Below are 21570 nucleotides of genomic sequence, written 5' to 3'. Positions count from 1 at the left end.
CCGCTGATAGTCCAACTGGTGGAGTGGTCCGTTCCGGTAAGGTGTGGTATTGGCGCACACAAAGGCAACAAAAGGCAAGGATCAGGCAGCCGAGCAAATGAAGTACTTCGACCATTTTATGCCAGGTTTCCATCATTACCATCGGAGGCCCTTTGCATCAGGGACAGGGGTGGGTGTTTTTTTTTCTGCTGCCAGCTCACGGTGCCGATGATGTCGATGGCCGGTAAAGGTTCCCAATGTATTATTATTATTATTATTGTCATTATCAACAACACCACCGTCATTAAAGTAGATCGAGCATGGAATATTGGCAATTGTGGAGTGTGTGTGTGTGTGTTCTTTTCCCATCGCATCCTTCCTATCCACAGCAGTGTTTCTAGCACCTTCTCTTAACAGGTTGGCAACGACAACAAAGTACGAGCGGGTACGGTCGAAACACCCGGTGTGAAAACGTTTTATTTCCCCCGGAGAGTTTGAAAACACCCGAAAACGGGAAAAAAGGCTCTTCTACCGTTGCCGTATCACTCGAACAGTACTTTATAATTTTGAATTCTTAACCACCCGTTGGCTTTTCCCTGGCAACGTGTTTCCGTTTCCCAGAACCATGTGCTTTTTTTTGCAATTTTGACAACGAAAAGAAAGGACCTGCTTGAGAGTGTTTTCCTATGAGGATTGTTTTTTAAAGCCGATGAGTGGGAAAAAACAACAACCCCCCACACTCACCCACACACACACACAAATACTCATGGCTCCTTTTGCATTGGCAGCGCGTAATGAAAATGATCCTCACGCACCGTTGCGAGCTGGGAACGGCAAACAACGGTTTTCGGGACCTTTTCTTCGCACGAGTAACGAAAAAACACAAGATCTTAACAAGCCTGCTGCCTCTTCTACACACAAACGAATCCACCCAAAGTGGTAGAAAGTGGAGCGCATTATGATAATCGATATGGCAAGTGCTTGCTTTTTATTTCGCTCGCGAAAAGTGTCACGAAATAAACGCTAACGAGTTTTTCCCTCTCCTTCCGTGCCACGGTGACCCTTCCGCGTCGTGTTCTTTTCAGTTCAGTTTGCCTCATTCTTTCGCAAAGGAGTATTTTTCAATTCTCTTTCAAGCACCGGCTTAGATGAAGGGGCAAGCGCCTCTCGCTGGGAGGGGACGACAATCCGCGTGAATTCTTTTCCACCTAAGGTTTCTCAATTTCCCCTCGCGTATCGAACGGAAGGGATTGTGCGTTCTTGTACAAAGCCGTTTAAATAAAATACCACTTTCGGTTGCTGCTTCTGCCCTGGCAAAAAAGGCTCACTTCAATAATTCCATGTTTTATGTTATCGCCGTAACGCGTTGATTAAAGAGTTCCATCGTTTTGCGGTGCCATTGTCTCGAAAGTCACACCGCGCAGTGGCCCGATAAGCCGAACGGGCTTCTCGCCGGCTCGAAGCAATTTAACGTCCGAAACAAGCTCCTTGCAGGTGTAATGAAACGTCTTGCCAGCACCTTTAAAGTCGATTCGGCCTTTCCCTCGACCCGTGACGGTTCTAATGTTTCACGGGCTAATGAGCAGCGCGGCGCGATATGAACGCCGGTTGAGCAGCAAATGAAAATTAAGCACATCGGTTTATATCGGCTTCGCTTGCTGGCACGGAAGCAAGCTCTCTCGGGGGTTTCCTTTCGCACTTAGCAAGCACACACAGGCACCAGATTTTGCTGCACGCCGCCACAGAATTGGCCCCATTCCGGGCCATTCCTTCCGGTATGTGCGAACCCAAATCAGAACCGTGTCAGCAATTCTCGGCTGGCTTATGAATTATTGCCTTCCGCCCCCCGAGATGGGACGGTCCATTAATTTTGCCACAACTTCGGCGCTAACCCTTATTTCTTACGTTTTGCTGGTGTGTCTCCCCATTCGTCTTTTTGGGCTCCGTTTCATTTCCCTGGACGAAGGTGTCCTCCCTCCCTGTGTGGCAAGATAAGGAAAGCGATTGTTTGAGAGAGAGAAAATCAAGAGAACACACACCCTTTAAAGGAGTGTTTTTTCTTTGCGGATAGATTATACGAGAACAAGATGTGGGCATGTAAATGGAGATAATGGTTAAACAATGGGGGCCTTCACGATTATAGTCAGTTTTTTGTATGGAGTTTGACAGTTGAAGGCTGAAATCATGTAAACACTCCACACAAAACCACACAAAAAACTAGCCTGCAATTTTCAGTCTAGATTATTCTAGCCACAAAGCTAGAATTAGATTCGAGCATCTGCTCGAAAACACGGTGTTGTTTAGATTTATCCCAAGGTGCATTAAAGAGATCTGGTGGTGGAATCTGGAATCTGGTAGTCCAGAAGGTCTCATGGCATTTTTTTATAACCAATTTTGAACAATACTTTTTGATAGAACGAGTGAAAACTTTTGTTCAAACAAGCTTTCTGGAGGCTTGACGAATACTCAAAACACTCTTAAAATCTTCATTCAGAAGCAGAAGCGATAAAAATCAGCCTTCTAAATTCATACACCTTGGGATAAGCCCACTTGTATATTATACTCACATAGATAGCTGCTCGAAAACTGCTATACAATGCAAACAGCTGACGGGCTGAAATTTCAGCCTACGAACTTCAAACGGAAAGGACCCCTATAGCAGTTTTCCCGGTGCGTTTCAATAGAATTGTAATCTATGTAGGCGGGGTGATGGGATAAAGAGCAAGGGCTAAGATTACGCTGTTAGAAACGCCTAAATGTATGCAATTCGCATCGCTAAAGTAACCTATTTATGGTTTGTAAAACTTAAAACTATGCAAAAAACTTCTAAAAAAGTTAGGATATTTCTGCTCGAATTGCAATCGACCGTTCTTCTTCGTAACCCATTAGCACATCGCCAAACACTGTGCTGCGCTACTAACGTACCTAAATGGTGCAGCACTTTCCGTGCGATTTTACTTTCAAAGCCACCAAGGGCGTACGCTACAGCCATTGCTATGCTAGATTGAACCATTCCATTTTACAGCCACTAGCAACATCCAAACAAAAAAGCTTTTTACTACCCATTAAAATCCCTCCAAAACGGTACATATGTACACGGGCGCAGCAATTCCGAAGGTGTTATAAAAAAGGGTGATCTCCCCCGATATCGAAAACACCCGACCCCGGTACGTAACGCCTTACCCATCGCGTCCATTTCGATGCGTCGTTGCGGGCCGCTTATGAAGAATGTGAATGGATGGGCACAATCATTCACCGTGGCTCGCATCCACGCTTCGTTTCCGATCCGGTGCTTTTACACTGCCCTCAAATCAAATCCTTTGCCCAGGAACAGGCTGAGTGGCATAAAGGTTTTAGCGTTTTACCACTGCGTTTCCAGTGTGCGTAGCGCTGGTCTCCCGCGCGATGTGCGGCGATGGCGCACCAAACTAATATACGACTGCTTTCAACCGATCGTTACGGTCTATATTTACGACCTTATCCTTTAGCTCACCGATTCACGACCCGTCGCCCCAAGAATCCCTTTCGCCGGAAAGGTATTCAGGGAGATGATTTTAATGAACATACACTTTGAGCCTTTGGACGCAGCCGGTGGTAAAGCCCTGTCAGAACCACTCACCATCCGAAAGTTGTGAGTGTTTGTGCTGTCATGTATGATTTGAAACGGACATCAAATTCCAGAAAAAAAGCACTGCTCCCTAGAAGGTTGGAGTATTGGTTCGAATGTACCAACCATTCCCTCCGACCAACCACAACCGCCGACGTGCAATTTATAGCTCGATTTGGAAACGATCCACCCCATGCCAGCGTGGAGCTATCCAGCCAGAAGGGACAACCCCCGGTGCCCCCGTTATTGATGGGCCCATTTGGCTGTAAAACGACCAGCACGGCACGCATATGGGTGTGTCTACAAATCGCTCGAGGTACTTTGATTTTAGCCGTATCTACCCCGGTGTAATGGAGTTGCGGCAGTAAAGGATTTTGCGAATGTGGTATCATCATAATTGAGAAGACATCACATCAACCGTGATGTGGGGCAGGTACAGCTCCGATGCAAATCAGCCCGAAGCTTTTACCGTGTTCGTGTCGCTGCCAGATTGCCAGCGAAGCCATGCCTGCACGGGACGGTGGGTTTTGCGCCGCAAGACAAATAAGCGGTAGATATATCCAGAATGGGTGGCAGGGGGGGGGGGAGGTAGTCCGGATAGTGCCGGTGGCGACGTGGGTGTCGACGAGAGCGTGTGTGCCTCTACGTGCCGGAAAAGTCGATGCGTCTCCCCGGATGGGGCATGGCTTAATTTCTTCCCGGTAAGCCCAGCGGTCGCGTTGACAAGCGTGATTGAGAGACAGTTCGAGGGGGGGGGGGCTGATGGGAATGGGAGCGGAACGGTTGGGTCGGTTCGCTCGTTAGGGTTAACAGACAACGGCAAACTTTGTCTGCGACTAACGAAACCGTCCCCCAAACGCCCGACTGGAAAACGGAAGAGAAGGCAGGAGGACATATGCCACGCAGGCAAGGAGGGAAGAGCGAAATGGCTACAAAGAATCCTTGATTCTGTGATCATACCGGTTGTATCCCTTTTGCTACCAACCACTTTCCGCCAACCGCTTACCGCCGTACTGGCTGCCGGCGTTTCCTTTCTGCTTTGCCATGCTTCCCGAAAATGAATATGTCACTTTTCATCAAGGATAAGTGATGAAAGATAACCGAAACCGAAGAACGGCACCCTCACGACCGCCCACTCGCACATTCGTCAAGGGACTGCCGGCGCCCTGTCGTGCGCCGCTTCGATGCGTCTGTGTGCTAATGGGGAACATCCGACGTCTCTGAGGAGCTTACAGCAGGAGTTGGCGGGCCGATTCGCTTGGAAGGAGAACTCAGCCCAGCTGGCAGTCTTGTTAGTTTTTTGACCAAACGAGCCGAAAATAAGGTCATTTGAAAGTGTTTTTTTTGCGCTAATGAAGGTGTTTGGCAACAAGAATGATCATCTGTAACGTTTGCTAAAGTCGCTTTCGATTAAAACACGCCCAAATGTATGCAATGCGTATGACAAAGTTGTATCACCTTTTTTGACCTTATTACCATGCTACTAGTAAGCTGCTTAACAGCTACAGCGTTGTTTTCTAGTGTCCCTTTTGCTTCGTAATGCAACCGTACGAACCTGCCTAACTCGCTTCCCAACAACACTGCTGTACCACTGCGCGCTGCCAAAAATATCTTTCTAACTCAGCTCCCACCTCCATGCTCTCCCAAACCCTAAGCTCATTTGCCACGACGGCATGGCCCCGGTACAAAACCGAAAATCTCATTTAATGGGTTTCGAAGTTTGATCCCTCGTTCCGTCGTGTGCCAGTGTGCCATTCAGCAAATGGTGCCGACAGCGCACTACTACACTCCCGGAATGCGCGCCCGGAATAGAGCAGCGGGACCACCACCTTTTCCTCCTTCTCCCATGGGGAGGGGGGGGAGTTGAGAAGCGAGGCCAACGCAGCGCAACGCTGGTGACGGATTGAATAACGGAATTTGATTGAATAGATAAGTTTCAATTGAATTACGGAGTTAGACGACGACGACGGCAAGAGCTGGGATGACACGGTCACAACTTTGGCCCTCTCGGCCCGTCCGACGGAACTGTCACAAAGCAATGCGCGCGTCACTGGCGTGCGGGGTAGATTTCCCGGTAGAAGAAACCAAATGCCGCCTGTAAAGAACGTGCCCGAGACCATCGTCATCGGTCCCTCCCCTCCCTGGAGGGCATTGAGTGCTGCTGGAAAACTTCTTTGCCTAGAGTGCCTTTTCCGAAGCTCATGACATGTGTACATGTGCATGTGTGTGTGTTGACAGAATGGGTTTATCATTGTAGCCGCGTTTGTCAGGTCGAGCGGGGGGGCGGCGAATGCCTGCCGGACGCTGCGTGTTAGCCGTGCGGAGAAAAAGGGCAGGCTAACGAGCTTTCGGGTTAGGGATTACAACAACTCGTCGAACAAACAACTTGTCGAAAGTGGTTACCCAAGTTTTGTCCCCGAAACCGGGATCTGTTGCTGTCGGTTTTTAGTGGTCCGTGTGCGAAAGAATGCTGTGCGGTGTGGCGCTGTTGCATACATTTTTACGGGGATTGGGCCGAAGATAAATGAAAGCGATATTTACTGGCAGAAGTTGCAGAACTGTTTGGACTGGTGATGGGTAAAGTTGGTAACAATGGTCGGAAATAACTCTAAGGTAACTAAACTAAAAACAAACGACACTTTCGGAATCGACACCGGAAGGTAGGTCCGTTCAGCATTGCCCGGAGCCGCTTGGAGTCGCCTGGAGTCATCCGGAGTCTTCCGGAGTTGTCTGGTGTCGCCCGAAGTTGAAGTTGTCCGGAGCCGGAATCGTGCCGGAGACAGCGGGGTCAATGTGTTTGTGGTCAGGCTTATCATTTCCGTTCCCAACTCTGGTCGACTCAAATGGCTATTCTTACAAAGAAAGATCAAACAACACGAAATAAAATGCCTCCGGCAGACTCCGTCTCCGAATGGCTTCAAACGACTCTAGCCAACTCAGGAGGTCTCTGGATTCCGGATATCTCTGGAAAACTCCGGATGAGTCCGAAAAACTCCAGACGGTTCCAATTTCGGACGGAACTAGTAATTCCAATTTTACCGGAGTTGGAATCGAACTAACAATAACCAAAGTATGATTGAAGTCGTGGGTACAGTCCAGAAAGCATTCCACTTGCTTAAACCATCACTAGTAGAGTCGTTAGAAACAGATTTCGTCTATCGAATGTCACTGTTTGTACGCTTCTTTGTAGTACTATTCTAATAAGTTTATCATATTGGTTAGAATATTAAGAAAATTAATGAGTCTAAGCATCTTGAAAAGGGAATATTCTCTTCGCTCGGAACTGTTCATTTGCTGTTGATATACTTATCTATCTATCCTACACTCCACTACAACTTTTCCTCTTTGCCGAGGGCTACTTTCGCAAAGCATACAGCCTCCGGTGCACTTCACTGCTCACGATTGGGTAAAAGCTTTTCCGGTTGGCTTTCCGTTTTTTTTTTTCTCTTGCTTCTTTTGCTACTCCCCACAACCCACTCAGCCCTCCAGATAAGCACCGCTGTGCGCTCTGCGAGGCAAGAAATTCCAGCTGCAAGAAATGTCCCCGCGCGTTCGGAGCGATTCTCGCTCGAAAGTTTAACCCTTGGTTGAATCCATAAATTTAACACCAAACCCACCCACGGCGAAAGATTAAGACAACTTGTACAGTCCGGTCCCTCCGCTCACCCTCCGGGAGTGAACCGCGGACGAACCGCGTAATCTACCGGCCATGGAAATGGGCGACGACGAAACCGCCCATTAGTAGAACCGTCCGGAAGTGCCAGATACCAACCGAAGCAACGACGACGGCACAAAGGGCACATTTCCATTTTAAAAGATAATAATAGTTTTACTCTACCGGTGGGGAGGGAGGGAGTGGGCGGGGGGCGGGCACTATTCTCAGAGGGATGGCACTGTTCATTCTGCACGGCTGCAGTGTGGCTGCAGATGGCAGCTGGGAAAAGAAGGCAGGAACACACAAAGAAAAAACGGCCGAACCGTAAATTAACATTGTGCTCCGTTGACTGCTGTACACTCGCTGTCTCTTCTCTACGTTGGGGTGCAATAATCTAACGAGATAGAGTGAGGAAGAGGAAAAAATACAGCCCACCTCCTTGCTGCACCGAGCGCTCCTGCGAACTGTCAGCCGGAGGAGTGGGAAACGGAATGACCAAAAGTCAAAAGCAGATTCTGAGCCCATTTGCGCAAGGCGCTACTATACCCACCTTCAGTTTGAGTTCCGGCCGAAACGCGTCCCCTGTTTGAGCGTTCTTTGTTATAAGCACACACACACACAGACAGACAGAAACAGGATAAAAAACGAAACACCATGACTGACTCACCCAACGCCCTTTACCGCCAATTTCAGCTGCAGCTCAGCCAGAACAAGCTATCCGCATCGACCACGGTGGCAGCGACGACAGCACCGACGGTCGTCAGCGCCGTCCCCGTGCCTTCAATGGCAGTCACAGCGACGACCACACTCTCCGCCTCGAACAGTGGCGCCACCATCGTGCACCAGAACGGAGGAACCCTTAGCGGCAACGGCAGCAGCATCATCAGCAAGGCGACAAACGCTGGCAGTGCTAGTGCCGATCCTAATGGACCGGTGACGGCAACCCTCACGGTGTCATCGTCGTCTGCGGCCAGTACGTCCTCGCTCAGTGCGGTCAGTGCGGTTTCGGCGACCTCGCTGACGGCTGGGACAGCAGGACCGGGTAGTGGCAGCTCTTCTGCTGCTGCTGCTGCTGCTGCTGCTACCCAACAACCTGCCACCGGTACCACCGCTACCACAACTACCACCACCACCACTACGACCGCTACCAAGCTGGAGCAGAAGCCGGTCGAGTGTAATCTGTGCCACCGGAAGTTCAAAAATATTCCCGCCCTGAACGGGCACATGCGACTGCACGGCGGCTACTTCAAGAAGGACTCGGAGGCGAAGAAATGTGATAAGAAGGAAAACACGGGCCCCCCGCTACAGACGGCGAGCGTGGGCGTGCGGGCACTGATCGAGGAGAAGATTATCAACAAGCGCAGCAAGGATTTGAAGGTACGACAATCCCGATTTTTAAATACGTATTTGTGTGTATGTGTGTTAGAGCCTTATGTTGTGCTTCTATTGCGATCGATTGTTTTGCCGAAGAGAATGTTCGTGCGTTGATGCTTTTGCGAAAAGCAGATTGCATACCGACAGGCGTTGGTTACTAAGCTCCTGAAAGTATGCAATTTGTTGTTTGCAAATCGCTTGTCAAAAGAGTTTTGGTGCATCATTTTAACGCTCCGAACGTCCCTTCTAAACGATCCCTCACGCTGCATGCATCGATACACTTGTCGTCTCTTTCGTTGTCTCTTCCGTTCCGTTCCCTAATGTGTTGTGGTATTTTTTTACTTTATTTTTTTTCCATTCGGTGTACCAATTCCGTGCCACCCCCCCGCGGCATTTGCGTAATGATAGAATCTCTTGTTGAAGGGTTCGTTCGTGGTGCCGGCACCGCCGCTCACCGCCCGCCGGCTGATCGACGCCAACGAAGCATTCCTCTCGTCCAAACCGAGCACGGTCGCGATCGTCTCCACGTCGAACGGCACCACGCAGATCATCAACACCGCCACCCTGCACTCCAAGGCGACCGTGCTGAGCGTCAGCAGTGCGCCGCCGCCCTCCAACAACACCACCACCTCGACCACCCTCGCGCCCTCGATAACGATCAACGGGCTGGGGGCGGCGGGCGCAGCAACGGAGCTGAAGGATGCGACGCTCATCGAACTGCTCAAGCGCGGCACCAAGGTGGCCGTCAAGCGGGCGATGGCGAGCGGTGACTCCTCCACCGTGCTCTCACTACAGCCACAAGCCACGCCCAACCCAACGGTGACGGTGGTTTCGACCGCGAGCAGCACCAACCCTGCCCAGCTGCTCACGTCCGCCAACACGCGCACGCTTACGGTTGTCCCGACCGGCCCAACGCTTTCCACCAGCACCACCACCGGCAAGCAGTCCGGTCAAACGATCGCCGGCCCAACCCTGCTGGCCAATGCCACCGCCAGCACCGAGCCGACGCCCCTGTCGCTAACCATATCGCAAGCGCCGGCCACGACCCCCGGCGACGTGTTCACCCTCGCCTACTCGACCGACTTCGGCGACGGCGATGTGTACAGCGTGAGCGACACCGCCATGCTGCTGCAGGCCGTCGATCCGATCCAGCTGCTGCACGACTCCAACTCGGCCGAGCCGCTCGACGAGATCGCCCTGTCCGACTACGGCTCGATCAGCGACCAGGGCTTCACCCCGTCCCGCCAAATCCAGGCCGTGCTCGACTCGCCCCTGCCCGAGGGATTGGCCGAGTTTAGTGCCCTGCACGGCAAGGACTTTAGCGTCCTGTACGGTGGCACCGGTGCGCCCTCCAGCGAACCGAACGGCAGCAGCAGCACCACCAACACCAGCGCGCTACTACAATCATCCCCCTCGGGGGCGCATCTTTCCCCGCTACCCTCACCGCTAGCCTACCCAACGCCACCGGCATCGCACGAAGCGGTCGCACAAGCGTCCCCCTTCCTGGACGACTCGCGCCACTTCACCGACGCGGGCTCCTTCTTCGACGACAAGCGCAGTGCGCAAAGCTTTCTGGACGATGGTTTCTTCAAAACCGAACCGAAGGACGGCGACTGCAAGGCGTCCGAGAGCGCGAAGATACTGGCGCTCAAGCACGAGCTGCTGGACGAAAACCACGACCTGTTCCGGGCGAACAAACACCACCTGCTGGACGAGCACTGCTCAGAGCTGTTCAAGACGGAGGACGGGTTTTTCGCCGAGTCGAAACCGTCGGCGGACGGGACGTCCAAGATGAACCTGGACTTTCTGGACGACGCGCAGGTGTTCATCGAGGAGACGCGCAACGCGTCCTCCCCGCTGTCGAATGCCTTCTTTTCCGCCACCATGTCGTCGGCGGCGGAGGTCAAGGAAGCGCTCGACGAGGTCCTGCCGAACGATGACGATGACGACATTGGCGTGTCCGAGGGCGACATCGACCTGTACTACCTGAACGGCCTTTCCTCGCTGCAGTCGCAGATGATGCCCAACTCGGACGATCCGCTGCTGTCCTCCTCGCCGAAGGACTTTGCCCACCGGCAGCACCAGAAGTTTCTGTTCGAGCAGAGCCAGGCGGCCCAGCAGCAGCAGCTCGCCCAGCATCAGCAGCAGCTGCAGCAGCAACAACAGCAGCAACAGCAGCAACAGCAGCAACTTCAGCAGCAGCAGCAGCAACAAGCGGGTGTTACCACCACCACCACCAACCACCACTGTATGCCTCCCAGTGCCAAAAAGTCCAAACCTTCCGACGTGGAAGCGAGCGGCACGTTCGGGGCGGACGCCAGCAAAGCACCACTCACGGTCCAAACCGACCCGATGCCAAAGGATGCCGACAGCGTGTTTCTCAGCCCGAGCAGCCTGTCCTCGCACAGCTGCTCCTCCTCTTCGTCCTCCTCCTCGCTGTCGCTCTCGTCCGTAGCGTCGCCCCGGCTGCAGCATGCACTGCTGGGCAGTGCCCACCCGGCCGCCGGTGGTGTCGTGTGGCCCCGCAAACGCTCCCAAACATCAGCGTCCTCACAGTCGCCCTCAGCCAACAGTGCCGCCGGGACCACCCCATCCCATCCCGCCGGTCAGCGCAAGCCGACGGTCTATCTGTCGAAGCTGCGACGATCCACGGCGGCACTGCTGCCCGCCCTGCACTACACGCCCGCCCCGATGCTCAACCCGGAACGGTGCGGCACGGCCGGGCTGTACGCGAGCGCGGCCGGCGGCTCGGTCGTCGAGCCCGATCTCGACTCCACGATGGACAGCACGAGCGATATCTTTTCCGAGCCGCCGCTGCCGATCCGGCCGCGCATCAACCTCGGCCCCGACTATCAGGCGACCTTGCCGGACTGCGCGCGCCCGGCCTACGCGGCGCCGTTCCAGCCCGGCGTCCCGCCGGTGCAGCGGCTCTGGGATCCGGCGCTCGCGCCAAACGACCGCCAGCTGCAGCGGTTCATCGAGCTGGCCCGTTCGTCCGCCGCACCGCTGGGTTGCCACTCGGAGGAGAATGCACTGCGCGCCCTGCTGGAGGCGAACGGTGAGATACACCAGGCGATACTGGGCATGCTGCAGGGCCCGCCCGCCACCATCCATCGCCGGTGGACGGCGGACGAGATCGAGCAGCTGATACAGGGGCTGGAAGAGTACGGCAAGGACTTCCACCGGATCGCTCGCGATCTGTTGCCCGGCAAGTCGACGGGCGATTGCGTGCAGATGTACTACTTCTGGAAGAAGCTCGGCATCGACTACGGCAAGGGTACGACGGCGCTGGCTGCCGGGCCGAAGTACGGTGGGCTGCATGGGGCGCTTTCGCCTACACCGTCACCACCAGCACCAACGCCCCCGGTAGAGGATCTGCTGCTCGATCATCTTGACTATACGGCCTCGGCAAGCGCTGGAGCGACGATGCCCCGGGGGCAACAGGCTGGCGGCTCGAACAGTGGCAATTTGCAGCCGAATGGGCACGGTAGTAGCACGGCCAGCGACGTCCGACCGCATGTGTGCGAGGTTCCTGACTGTTCAGCGGTAAGTCGAGCTATCTTAGTTTAACTTACACTAACAAAATGATGCTCTAGACAAGGTCTTGGGCTGGATTTCGATCTAAAATACATTACCTAATAACAACACTAAGGGCCTGTTGTACCTGCTTTTTCATCTCTTTTTCTCCCTCTTTCTCTTTCTCTCTCTCTCCCTTTCTCTCTCTCTCGTTCGCAGAGCTTCTCGTCCAAAGCGGCCCTTCACGGGCACATTCGCATACACTGCATCGGGCGCAACCACAGCACAGTTCAAAATGGTAATTTCTTGAGTGCCGCCGGTAACCCCATTAACCCTAACCACATACCGACAAAGGATGACTATCCCTGCAAGGTGTGCGGCAAGTAAGATCACCCCATAAATGCTCGTTTTACGAATAACAACAACAACAACAACAACAACCACAACTCAACTTCACAGAAATACTTAGCAGAGAGAAAACTGTTTCAGAAGCAGCACAGAACAACCAAAACAACAAAAAAAACAATGTTTTGCATTTATGTTTGCGCATTTTAGGTTTTCTTTTTTTTGTAGGGGCGTCCTCCTTTCCGAGTGTGGCGTTTGAATCGTTTTCGAGCCTTGTGGGTAGGAGCAGCCGACCGGTTTAGTTTTATGCTCCTTGGGTGTCTTCTGTTCAACTTGAACGATTCCGGGTTGGGCCTAATTCCTAGTTTCTTCGGGTTTTGCCAAAGGGGGTTAGCTTTGTAGCCAGCCAGAGGAAACTGGGAAGCTCTAGAATCTTCCAACACCAACCACAAGCGTCGAGAGCGGAAAAAACCCCCGCCCGGACCGGAACTCGACGCCATCTCGTATCAGTTGCAGTTCTGTTAGCTCTGATTTCAAACTAGATTGTGTGTGCGTGTGTGTGCGTGTATGTATGCGTTAGTATGTGTGCGTCTGTATCAAAACCTAAGGAACACACACATCAAACACACTCCAGTATTCGGTTACATTCACCACAACAACAGAACAAAATTCAACACGCTTAGTTAGGGGGGAACATGAGCCTTAGCAAGTGTTCCGGCATGACTCGTGTCGCGTGTGTCGCTACTAGCTTCTCTCTATCGATCTTTCTACCACGTAGAGCTCATCTGGCTGTTTACTTTACTTTACAAAAGCGATGAGAAATTCCTTTCTTTGCCTACGTTAATATGGGCTCTTCTGTGATCTATTCTTTGAACAAGTTTGAGCATCTCTCTGTCTCTCTCGCTCTATCGCTCCTCATAGCAACTACTATTAGCGTACATGTGTATGGGTGTGTATAGTGTGAAAGTGGGCGTGAATGTGTGTGTGTGTGTTATTTATTCATGTAGATGTGTTTATGTGCTGTCTGTTGTCTGTCTGTTGTCGCACCAGCAACAAAGTGTGTGCCTTTTAAAACGAGCATTCTGGGATAACTCCCCTGAGTGCCCCCTTTAGTACTCCTTCTCTGCCGGAGTACTTCTTTCCGACTGCTCTCCTTCTCTCCTGCTCTCTGTCTCTCTCTCTGCTCTACTTCTCCTTTCTAAATGCTTGCTGCTTCACCTATGCCGTAGTGGAAGAGGACGGTCGAATGCGACTGAAATGCCACTTAGCTACTACCAAACTAATGTGTCACTAATGTACACCTGTACAACTTACTTCTACTACTACTATCTCTTACAAACACTACTGCCGATCTAGATCTACTACCGCAATCACTAATGCTATAAATCAAACCTTGTAGCTACTACTACCTCTACTACTACTATCGCTGATTTACTAAAAAGAAAAGAAAAGAAAAAAAAAATATTAACAAATAAACCCGCTTCTTACGTCAGTGTGCGTGTGTTTGTGTCTTGCGTCCCAGCCCCGCTTCCTAGAGCGTAGTGAAAACAATGCCAAAGCAAACAACGACTCCCACTCAACTAACAAAACGAAACCACCCGAACTAATCCACTGCGCATCCACTGCGCTCTCTGCTCCGCCGAACTAAACCACTATTAATTGCGTTTCCCTTTTCTTGCCCTTTTCTTTCTTTTTCCTTCCTTCATTCGGTTCGGTCGATCGCTTTCCGAACGGCCTGCAGGGTATTCAATAAGGTAAAAAGCCGAAGCGCTCACATGAAGTCACACCGGCCGCAGGATGCAAGCGATCAGCTGCAGCACCAGCTACAACTGCACCAGCAACAGTTGCAACAGCAGCAGCAGCAACAGCAGCAACAGCAGCAGCAACAGCAGCAGCAGCAACGGCAGCAGGATAGCGAAAGGCCAGAAGTGCCCGAAGAAGGCACGCAACTGCAGCTAACAGTGACCAAGTGAGCCGAAGAATCGCGGAAAGAAAGCGTTACGCAAAACAGCATCTAGACAATCTTCACAGCGCCTCCCGCCTCCGGCAGATGGCGCACGGCCAAAGAGGGGAGGGCGCACACGTGGCGGGTGCGAAACGTTGCTACGAATACATCAAGGCGCTTACGCCACTGACGGGGTCGCCCCGGAAAAGCAAGCCAACCAACCTGAAACACGTCTCACCGTTTTATTCACCACCTTGACCGAGGGGAGCACAGGAGTGAAGCATCAAGTAGAGAAATAAGTAGTAGAAGATGAAGAAGAAGAAGGAAGAAGAGGTAGAAGAAGAAGAAGGAAAAGAAGAAGTTGAAGAAGTGGTAGAAGAAGAAGAAGAAGAAGAAGAAGAAGAAGAAGAAGAAGAAGAAGAAACTTTACACTTAACTAACGAAAGGTTGTTAAAGCTACAAATTACCGTGAAGAAAGCAAAAAACTTAACCCCACAGAAGAGAAAAAACAAAGAGATTGTAAGAGAAGCTAACCGAGATGAGTGAATAGCAGAAACCCAAGCACGGGGAGGACACTAATGGTTCCCCTTTCCCTTTTTGCTACGGTGTTTGCTATTGTGTAAGTACTGTGAAAATACCAGGTCAAATTATGTCAACTTCCAGCGATAACCTTACTATAAACCTACAGAGCTAAGTGCACAACGAGTGAAACCAACAAGTGAAGAACTTTAAAATCTCTCCAAAGCAAAACCGAACGGTGCGGGGCGTTCGTGCGCGTGGGAAAAAAATTCCCAACCTTCTAACCTGCATAGCGTAAACCACCTAAGAATCTATATACTTAAGAACCGGGTCGCTCTACCGCCCCGGATCGGTTAGCAGGCGTATGTGTGTGCGTGTGTGGGAGGGTTTTTGTACACAAGTCAGTTTTTTGTGTTGTTAAATCTTTCTACTCTAGTCGTAATATTTGGAACTGCTCAACCTGCACACACACATACACACATACATACAGCGACACACACGCATCCTCTTCGTGTGCTTCGTGTGGTGCATAACATAAATGTAATATTATAGTGTAACACAAAAAAAACGTAAACGGTTGTCGCTAACAAAGAGCAAAAACAGCAAAACAGCACTCACATTATAATGAGAATAGGCAAAGCTGTTCGAGCTAGTGGCTTGATATCGATGTTTGTTTTTGTTGGTTCCTTGTAGATAAAAAAAATACCCCGACCCTCCCAAGAGGATCATCTTGCATCTCGTTCGCTCATCGATTGTACATACAGAGAAAGACTTGGTGGTGTTCTGTATTTTAACACACACACTCATACACACATTCATTGTTATATCATACACCCATACACATATACACACTAGCACACGTGTGGGTGTGTGTGCTTGTGTGCTTTAGGCTTAAGCTCCGTTGCGACGTAGTCAGCATCAGCCAAGCGTATAGGAAAAGACATCGACAGCAGTGCGCGCACCTTGATCGCGTTTTGCTGTTCTTTTAGTGCAAGTGAACTCCGCGCGCTCTCGCGCGCGTGTGTGTGTGGGTTTGTGCAGATAGACGTAAGTGAAAGAAAAGTGAACGATTTTACGTTACCAAAAAAAAAAAAAAAGACGAATAATTGTTCATCCCTCGTAGAGGCATGAACGGTCAGAAGAGCCCGGAGCACACTCGTCCCGTTTCCAGTATTAAAGAAACACTCTTCCAAAAACAAAACCCGCTCAACTCGAATACAATCACAGCTAAAAAAAGGGAATTGTCCCGCCATGCGCCAAAAATCAATTTGTTGTGACAACTTGTCAAACGACACCTGTGTGCAAACGAAAGTGAGCGGCAGACACGCAACGGACATATGTAAAGTAGCAGAAGAAGAAGAAGAAAAGAACAAACAAAACACAGTGCCGTAAATGAGAGTGACGATTTAGCAGAGAAAGAAGGAAGACAATGGGCAATGGAATGGAAAAACTCCATTTGAAAGAAACAAAGAACAAAAAGACACACGCTCATGTGAGACAAAAACAACACACTACACTGACCGCGAGGAAGAGAGAGAGAGAGAGAGAGAAAGAGAGAGAGAGATAGAGAGAGAGAGAGAAAGAGAGAAAGAAAGAGAGAAAAAGCGAAAGAGAATATATATATATACATATATAGATAAGATAAGAGCGTAAAATACAAAGTAGTTTCAGTAACACGCGATACACACTCTATTTCCTGTCGAACTAACAAGTTTTACTAAAATTGTGTAAAAAAACAAACAAACAAACAAACAACAAAACATAGGAGAAGAAAGGAAAAACCGTAAACTTGAAAAACATGGTTGTATCTAGAACTTAAGTGTTGATCAATGTTCTTAATATTCTATAAACGATTTAATTGTACGTAAAGCCTCGAGCGGACGAGAGCTGCACACAGTAGCACAAAAAGAGTGTTTAGAGTTAAGGAGAGAAAGGAGGAAAGCAAAACAAAGCACGAGGCGAGGCGAGAAGAATATGGTCCTTTTGTTAAGTGTGTAAAAACGAAAACAGAAACACGATATGAGAGCGATAGCGTAACGAGTTAAGGCGAAGCAACGTGAGAAGCGACGGGGAGAAACAAAACAAAACTAAGTGACTAAGCATTATTGAACAACACAGGGTTGACACGTACTTGTACACAGCAAACTTTACTAAGGCGCACGCAACAGCATCTTTCCCTTTTTGCTAATGCTCTCTCTCACTCACTCTCTCTCTCTTTCTTTCTCTCGCTCTAAGCTAATATCTTTTCGCGCACTTCACGAAAGCGAACGTTGTATCAGTGTGTTATACAGTAGTATACATTTATTTTTCTACTTCCGAATTTGATACGCGCAATTTTCGATCTTTCGAACATTGAACTAGTCAATACAGAAAAATATCGAAACAAAATACGAGAGGAACAGCACACATCACACAAACGCGCGCGTGCATTTGCCCATTGTTGCAAGTAGTCTCCAAAGGGCTGGGCGAACAGATTTAGAACACATTTGAGATGCTCAATTTCAGTACATTGGTTTGGCCTGATTTTGTGAATGGAAAATCATTTCTGTTGGTGCTTAGTGCTAAACCCTGAACAGTTGCTGTTTGATGATGTGATACATTATATTATCAACTTTACATGGCTGAGTAAGTGAACATTTTAATTAGCTCTTTATCACTTTATCGCTCTCTCTCTCTCTCTCTCTTTATTTTGAGTGACAATCAGTCCGACTCTCTAGCACTCCGCTCAAATTGCTCATCGAATAATCACTACTTACAACGATAAATTGCTAGCCCCCATTTTTATATTAACGAAAAAAAGGAAATTAAAAACAGCAGACACAACAAAATCAAACCCAAATAAAGTAAAGCACTCGGCAAGATCGATTGAACTGAGCAGCTCAGTTTGCAAGTGCAAATAAGTGTGTACAAACAAAAAGGGGAAAACCAACCAACAAACGAACAAACAAACAAACAAACAAACAAACAAACAAAAAGGCAAAATCAAATACTCCGCGTTGTGATTTTTAACGAATTAATGAAGAAGAATGAAGAGGGAAAAATACACACACACACACACAAGATAGACAGTGAAACAACCAACAAATAATACCGAGCAGCAGAAAACTCATACTGTTTTTCTCACTCACTCACTCTCTCTCTCTCTCTCTCACACACACACTCAAACACTGTATTACATACACACACTCTAAACTTTTTGCTGAAGAATAATGAATATTCTAGCACTACTACTACTACTACCACTACTACTACTTCGTTTACTGTTTGTAAATGGTTCTAGGACAATTTTTAGCTATAAATCTCGTCTCGGGCGGAGTGTTTGTGGCGCTGGAGTCAAAATGGAGCAAGCAAAGGGCAGCGCGAAATGATGGATCGTTTAAAACGAGTTCGCAGCTGGAATTATATACAAGTAAATTGTGTTTTGTGAAAAGGAGATGAACCTAAACAAAAACAGAACGAAAAATGCAACAAACCAGTTACCTCCTTTAAGGAATTGTATTTTTCTGTTCCTGTGCTTTTGTTTTTCAGTGCTAAAGCAATGCGCCCTATTTAAGCGCTTATCGTTTTGGTATCGCGTACGAACGGGAAGCAGTCTTATGTCTCTTTCTTATGAGTGCAATGCGTTTTTTTCTTTTTCACACCATAACAAGGTGCTTTGAACTCTAGTACTAGTTCTATCTTTTCTAACTCCCTGTGTTCTAACCCTGGCGAGGAGAGAAAGTGCTTCGAAGAAGAAAGAACAAAAAGAAGAAGGAAAACAAACAAAGATGTAAAAAGATGTAAAAGTTTATAAAAAGGAAGCCAAAAACAAAAAGTCGAACCGAACGAAGGTGAAGTAAGCAAAAACGCAACCCCTCTAAAGTGCACGAATGAAATGAAATGAAATTGAGATAATAGAAGTTAATACATATCAGTTTTTCTAGAAGAAATTAACGATAGACAAACGAAAACAAACTGGACAAACGCGCAACTCAAGCTGCAAACAAGGTGTATTTAAGGTAAAGAGAAGCTCTTGTAACTCTTCGTAACACTTCGGAAGAAACAAACAAAGCAAGAACAAAACACAGAACTCTGTGTAGCTTGTGCAATTGTATAGGGCAAATGGGTGGGAAGGGGGGGATAGGTGAAATCTCTTCCTCTTTTAATCTAAAACAAAAGAGAACACAGAAACACTTTTTAAAATAATGCTCCTTTAAACACTTGGTACAGAACTCGTACCCGTGCGGCTTGTACAGCGAAGCTCAAACCTTTACAGAAACGTTGTTGTGTACCTTATACTTGTATCTTTAAAAAAACAAAAGCAAAATACTATGATAACGTTGATAATGTATGTGTGTGTGTGTGTGTTTGTGTGTGTGTGTGTGCGTGTGTGTGCGTGTGGATGTGTGTCGCCAAATCCGGAAGGATCCGCCTGTAGAAATGTGAATGCGAGGTGTGTTTGTATGTGTGCGTTTAGTGGTTAAGTTTCTTCGTTTCCTTGGTGGGATGAAGAAAAATTTAAAAAAAAAAAAAACGATGCCAAATCTAGTTTTCTTTGACGAGTCAAAGCGCGTAGTGTGTAAAGGATACTCGTCAGAGTGTGCGTCGGCAGAGGAATGAGAATGGGAGCGCGAGCAGGGCACCAACGAAGGCTCGAGTGTCATCTTCCTTGTTCGTTTCTGTTTTCTGAAAAAAAAAGTCTTCGAACATTAATTTACATCAGCCAACTGAACAGCCAAAGTAAGAGAATCTCAGTTTCAAAAGATAAAAAAAAGACAGAGATGAAGCTAAGCGAGATAAAAGAAGAAGAAGAGGAGAAGACGCCTTCCAGAGAAGCACCGGGCGAAGAAGGTAAACAATATGTAAAAGTAAGACTAAATGACAATCCTAAGCAAAAGCAACAACATACAAAAAAAGAAGAAGAGCAAAGCAAAAGAAGCGACGGCAACGGAAATGAGGCGCAATTAAACAAAGCAAGCGAGCAAAACAGATAAAGCAAGCCGTACTGGGATGACTGTCCGGTCCGGCTCCACCATGCAAGCTCGTTCGTAAGGGGAGAGTGTGCAGCAGCAGCAGGTCCATTCGTTTCGTTGTGCTAAATGCGATTAGTAGTGTGTAAGTTTGTCATAATGCAGATGCATTTCACTTTTCTGTATAACACACACACACACGCACACACTCATACGAGCTAATGTTCTATATTAAGTTAGTTTTAGTTGCGTTTCACAGTACCCGTTTGATCTAACACGCGTGCCATCCATGGAACAAATTCCAATACGAAAAACGAAATGCTCGTTAGTTTAACTACAATCCAATAAGCAGAGAAAAGCATTCGTTTCCAGTAAGACACTGTTTGGTTTAAGACACTACACAATTAATACCCTAAGGGTTGGGAGAGGGGGGTTGGGGTTGAGGGTCTGCGTTTACTAAGCAGCATAAGAACACTCGGTTTAGATTATTCTGTTTTTTTACTTTGTTTTTAATTCAACACGTTGACGTTTGAGACGGATCAACGAGCTATAAATGAGCTTTGCTTAGTGAAAAACTATTACACCCCGTCGCCTTGCGATGGTTTCGTGTTTACTGATTGTAACTTTTACGTACACAATTAACTAGCTTAATGTGACAAAAACCCTCTGAAACTGGTTTTCAAATGGAGTTTATTGCTTGTTTTGTATGTTTGTTTAACTTTAAAATGTTTGTGTGATTGTTTTCTTTTGATTGTTCCTGTCCATTACGTTGATCGTTCGATGTTATCCTACCAATGGATATTAGAGGAATTAATTATTGCTTTATTGTATTGTAATTAAAACATTTATATCAAAACACACACACATATATACACGTACACTTTCTCCAACACCTACCGTCGCGAATGGGAAGCAGCTTTTACGCTCTTCTCTTCCTGTCCCGGCAGCAACGGCAGCAATCACCACGATCAACCATTTCGAAAATTAAACACCTCCTTACTTTTTACGCATTACGTGGCTCTGTGTGTGTGTGTTTGTGGTTTTAAGTGATGTGCGCTGCGTATTGGAATAGTATGGATATATTTATAAATGGAATTATCGAAAGTATATATATATTATACACATCATTATAATTAATTAATGCAAATTAAGTAATCGTTATAATTGCCGAGACAAGCGTGTGGTGGCGTGCGAATGGTATGTTAATGTAAGGCGTCTGCGCAGCAGCAGTACACACGAAGCTTGCAGGAAGCAGGAAACGCAGAAATTGTGTTATCCGATCGCAGCAAACATGAACATAAACAAAACAGGAATAATCAACCGAGATTTTGAGGAAAGGGAGGGGAAAAAAGACGGCAAAGGGAAGGTAAATAATGAGAGGAAGGAAAATATTTGCTTTTAAACCAACATACACAAACAGTAAACTGTAAAGAGAAATGACAACCCAAAACAACACACACACACACACACACGCTCAGACAGCCGGCCAGCCAGCCCACAGCAAAGCATAAAATAAAATATAAATGTTTTTCACTGTTAGTTTTTAATGTGATTATAACTTATAAGAAGATGCGAAACGCGAATGGCAAGCAGAAAGCATGAAAGACATATACACTATGATGAAATGTTACAACAGCAACAACAGAAAAACAAACAACAAGTCGATTAGAAATTGACAAAA

General features: G+C 48.1%; 1 protein-coding gene across 6 annotated transcripts in view; it reads left to right on the top strand.

The window, feature by feature from the left end:
• Positions 1–21539, top strand: part of LOC3290546 (serine-rich adhesin for platelets) — a 158076-nt gene extending 136537 nt beyond the window's left edge. For 4 of the 6 annotated variants that reach the window (XM_061647792.1, XM_061647790.1, XM_061647789.1 and 1 more), the window contains 4 exons: positions 7935–8618; positions 9024–12161; positions 12351–12514; positions 14218–21539. In XM_061647792.1, coding sequence (XP_061503776.1) covers positions 7935–8618; positions 9024–12161; positions 12351–12514; positions 14218–14449 — 4218 coding nt within the window. In that variant the 3' untranslated portion in view covers positions 14450–21539. The remainder of the gene's footprint in view (positions 1–7934; positions 8619–9023; positions 12162–12350; positions 12515–14217) is intronic. The other 2 variants (XM_061647793.1, XM_061647794.1) reach the window with 2 other exon arrangements.
• Positions 21540–21570: the final 31 nt, after the last annotated feature.

This window comes from Anopheles gambiae, chromosome 2 (genome assembly GCF_943734735.2).
Source record: "Anopheles gambiae chromosome 2, idAnoGambNW_F1_1, whole genome shotgun sequence".
NCBI lineage: Eukaryota > Metazoa > Arthropoda > Insecta > Diptera > Culicidae > Anopheles > Anopheles gambiae.
Note: the sequence above shows the minus strand (reverse complement) of the source record. Positions and strands in the feature narration are given on the sequence as shown.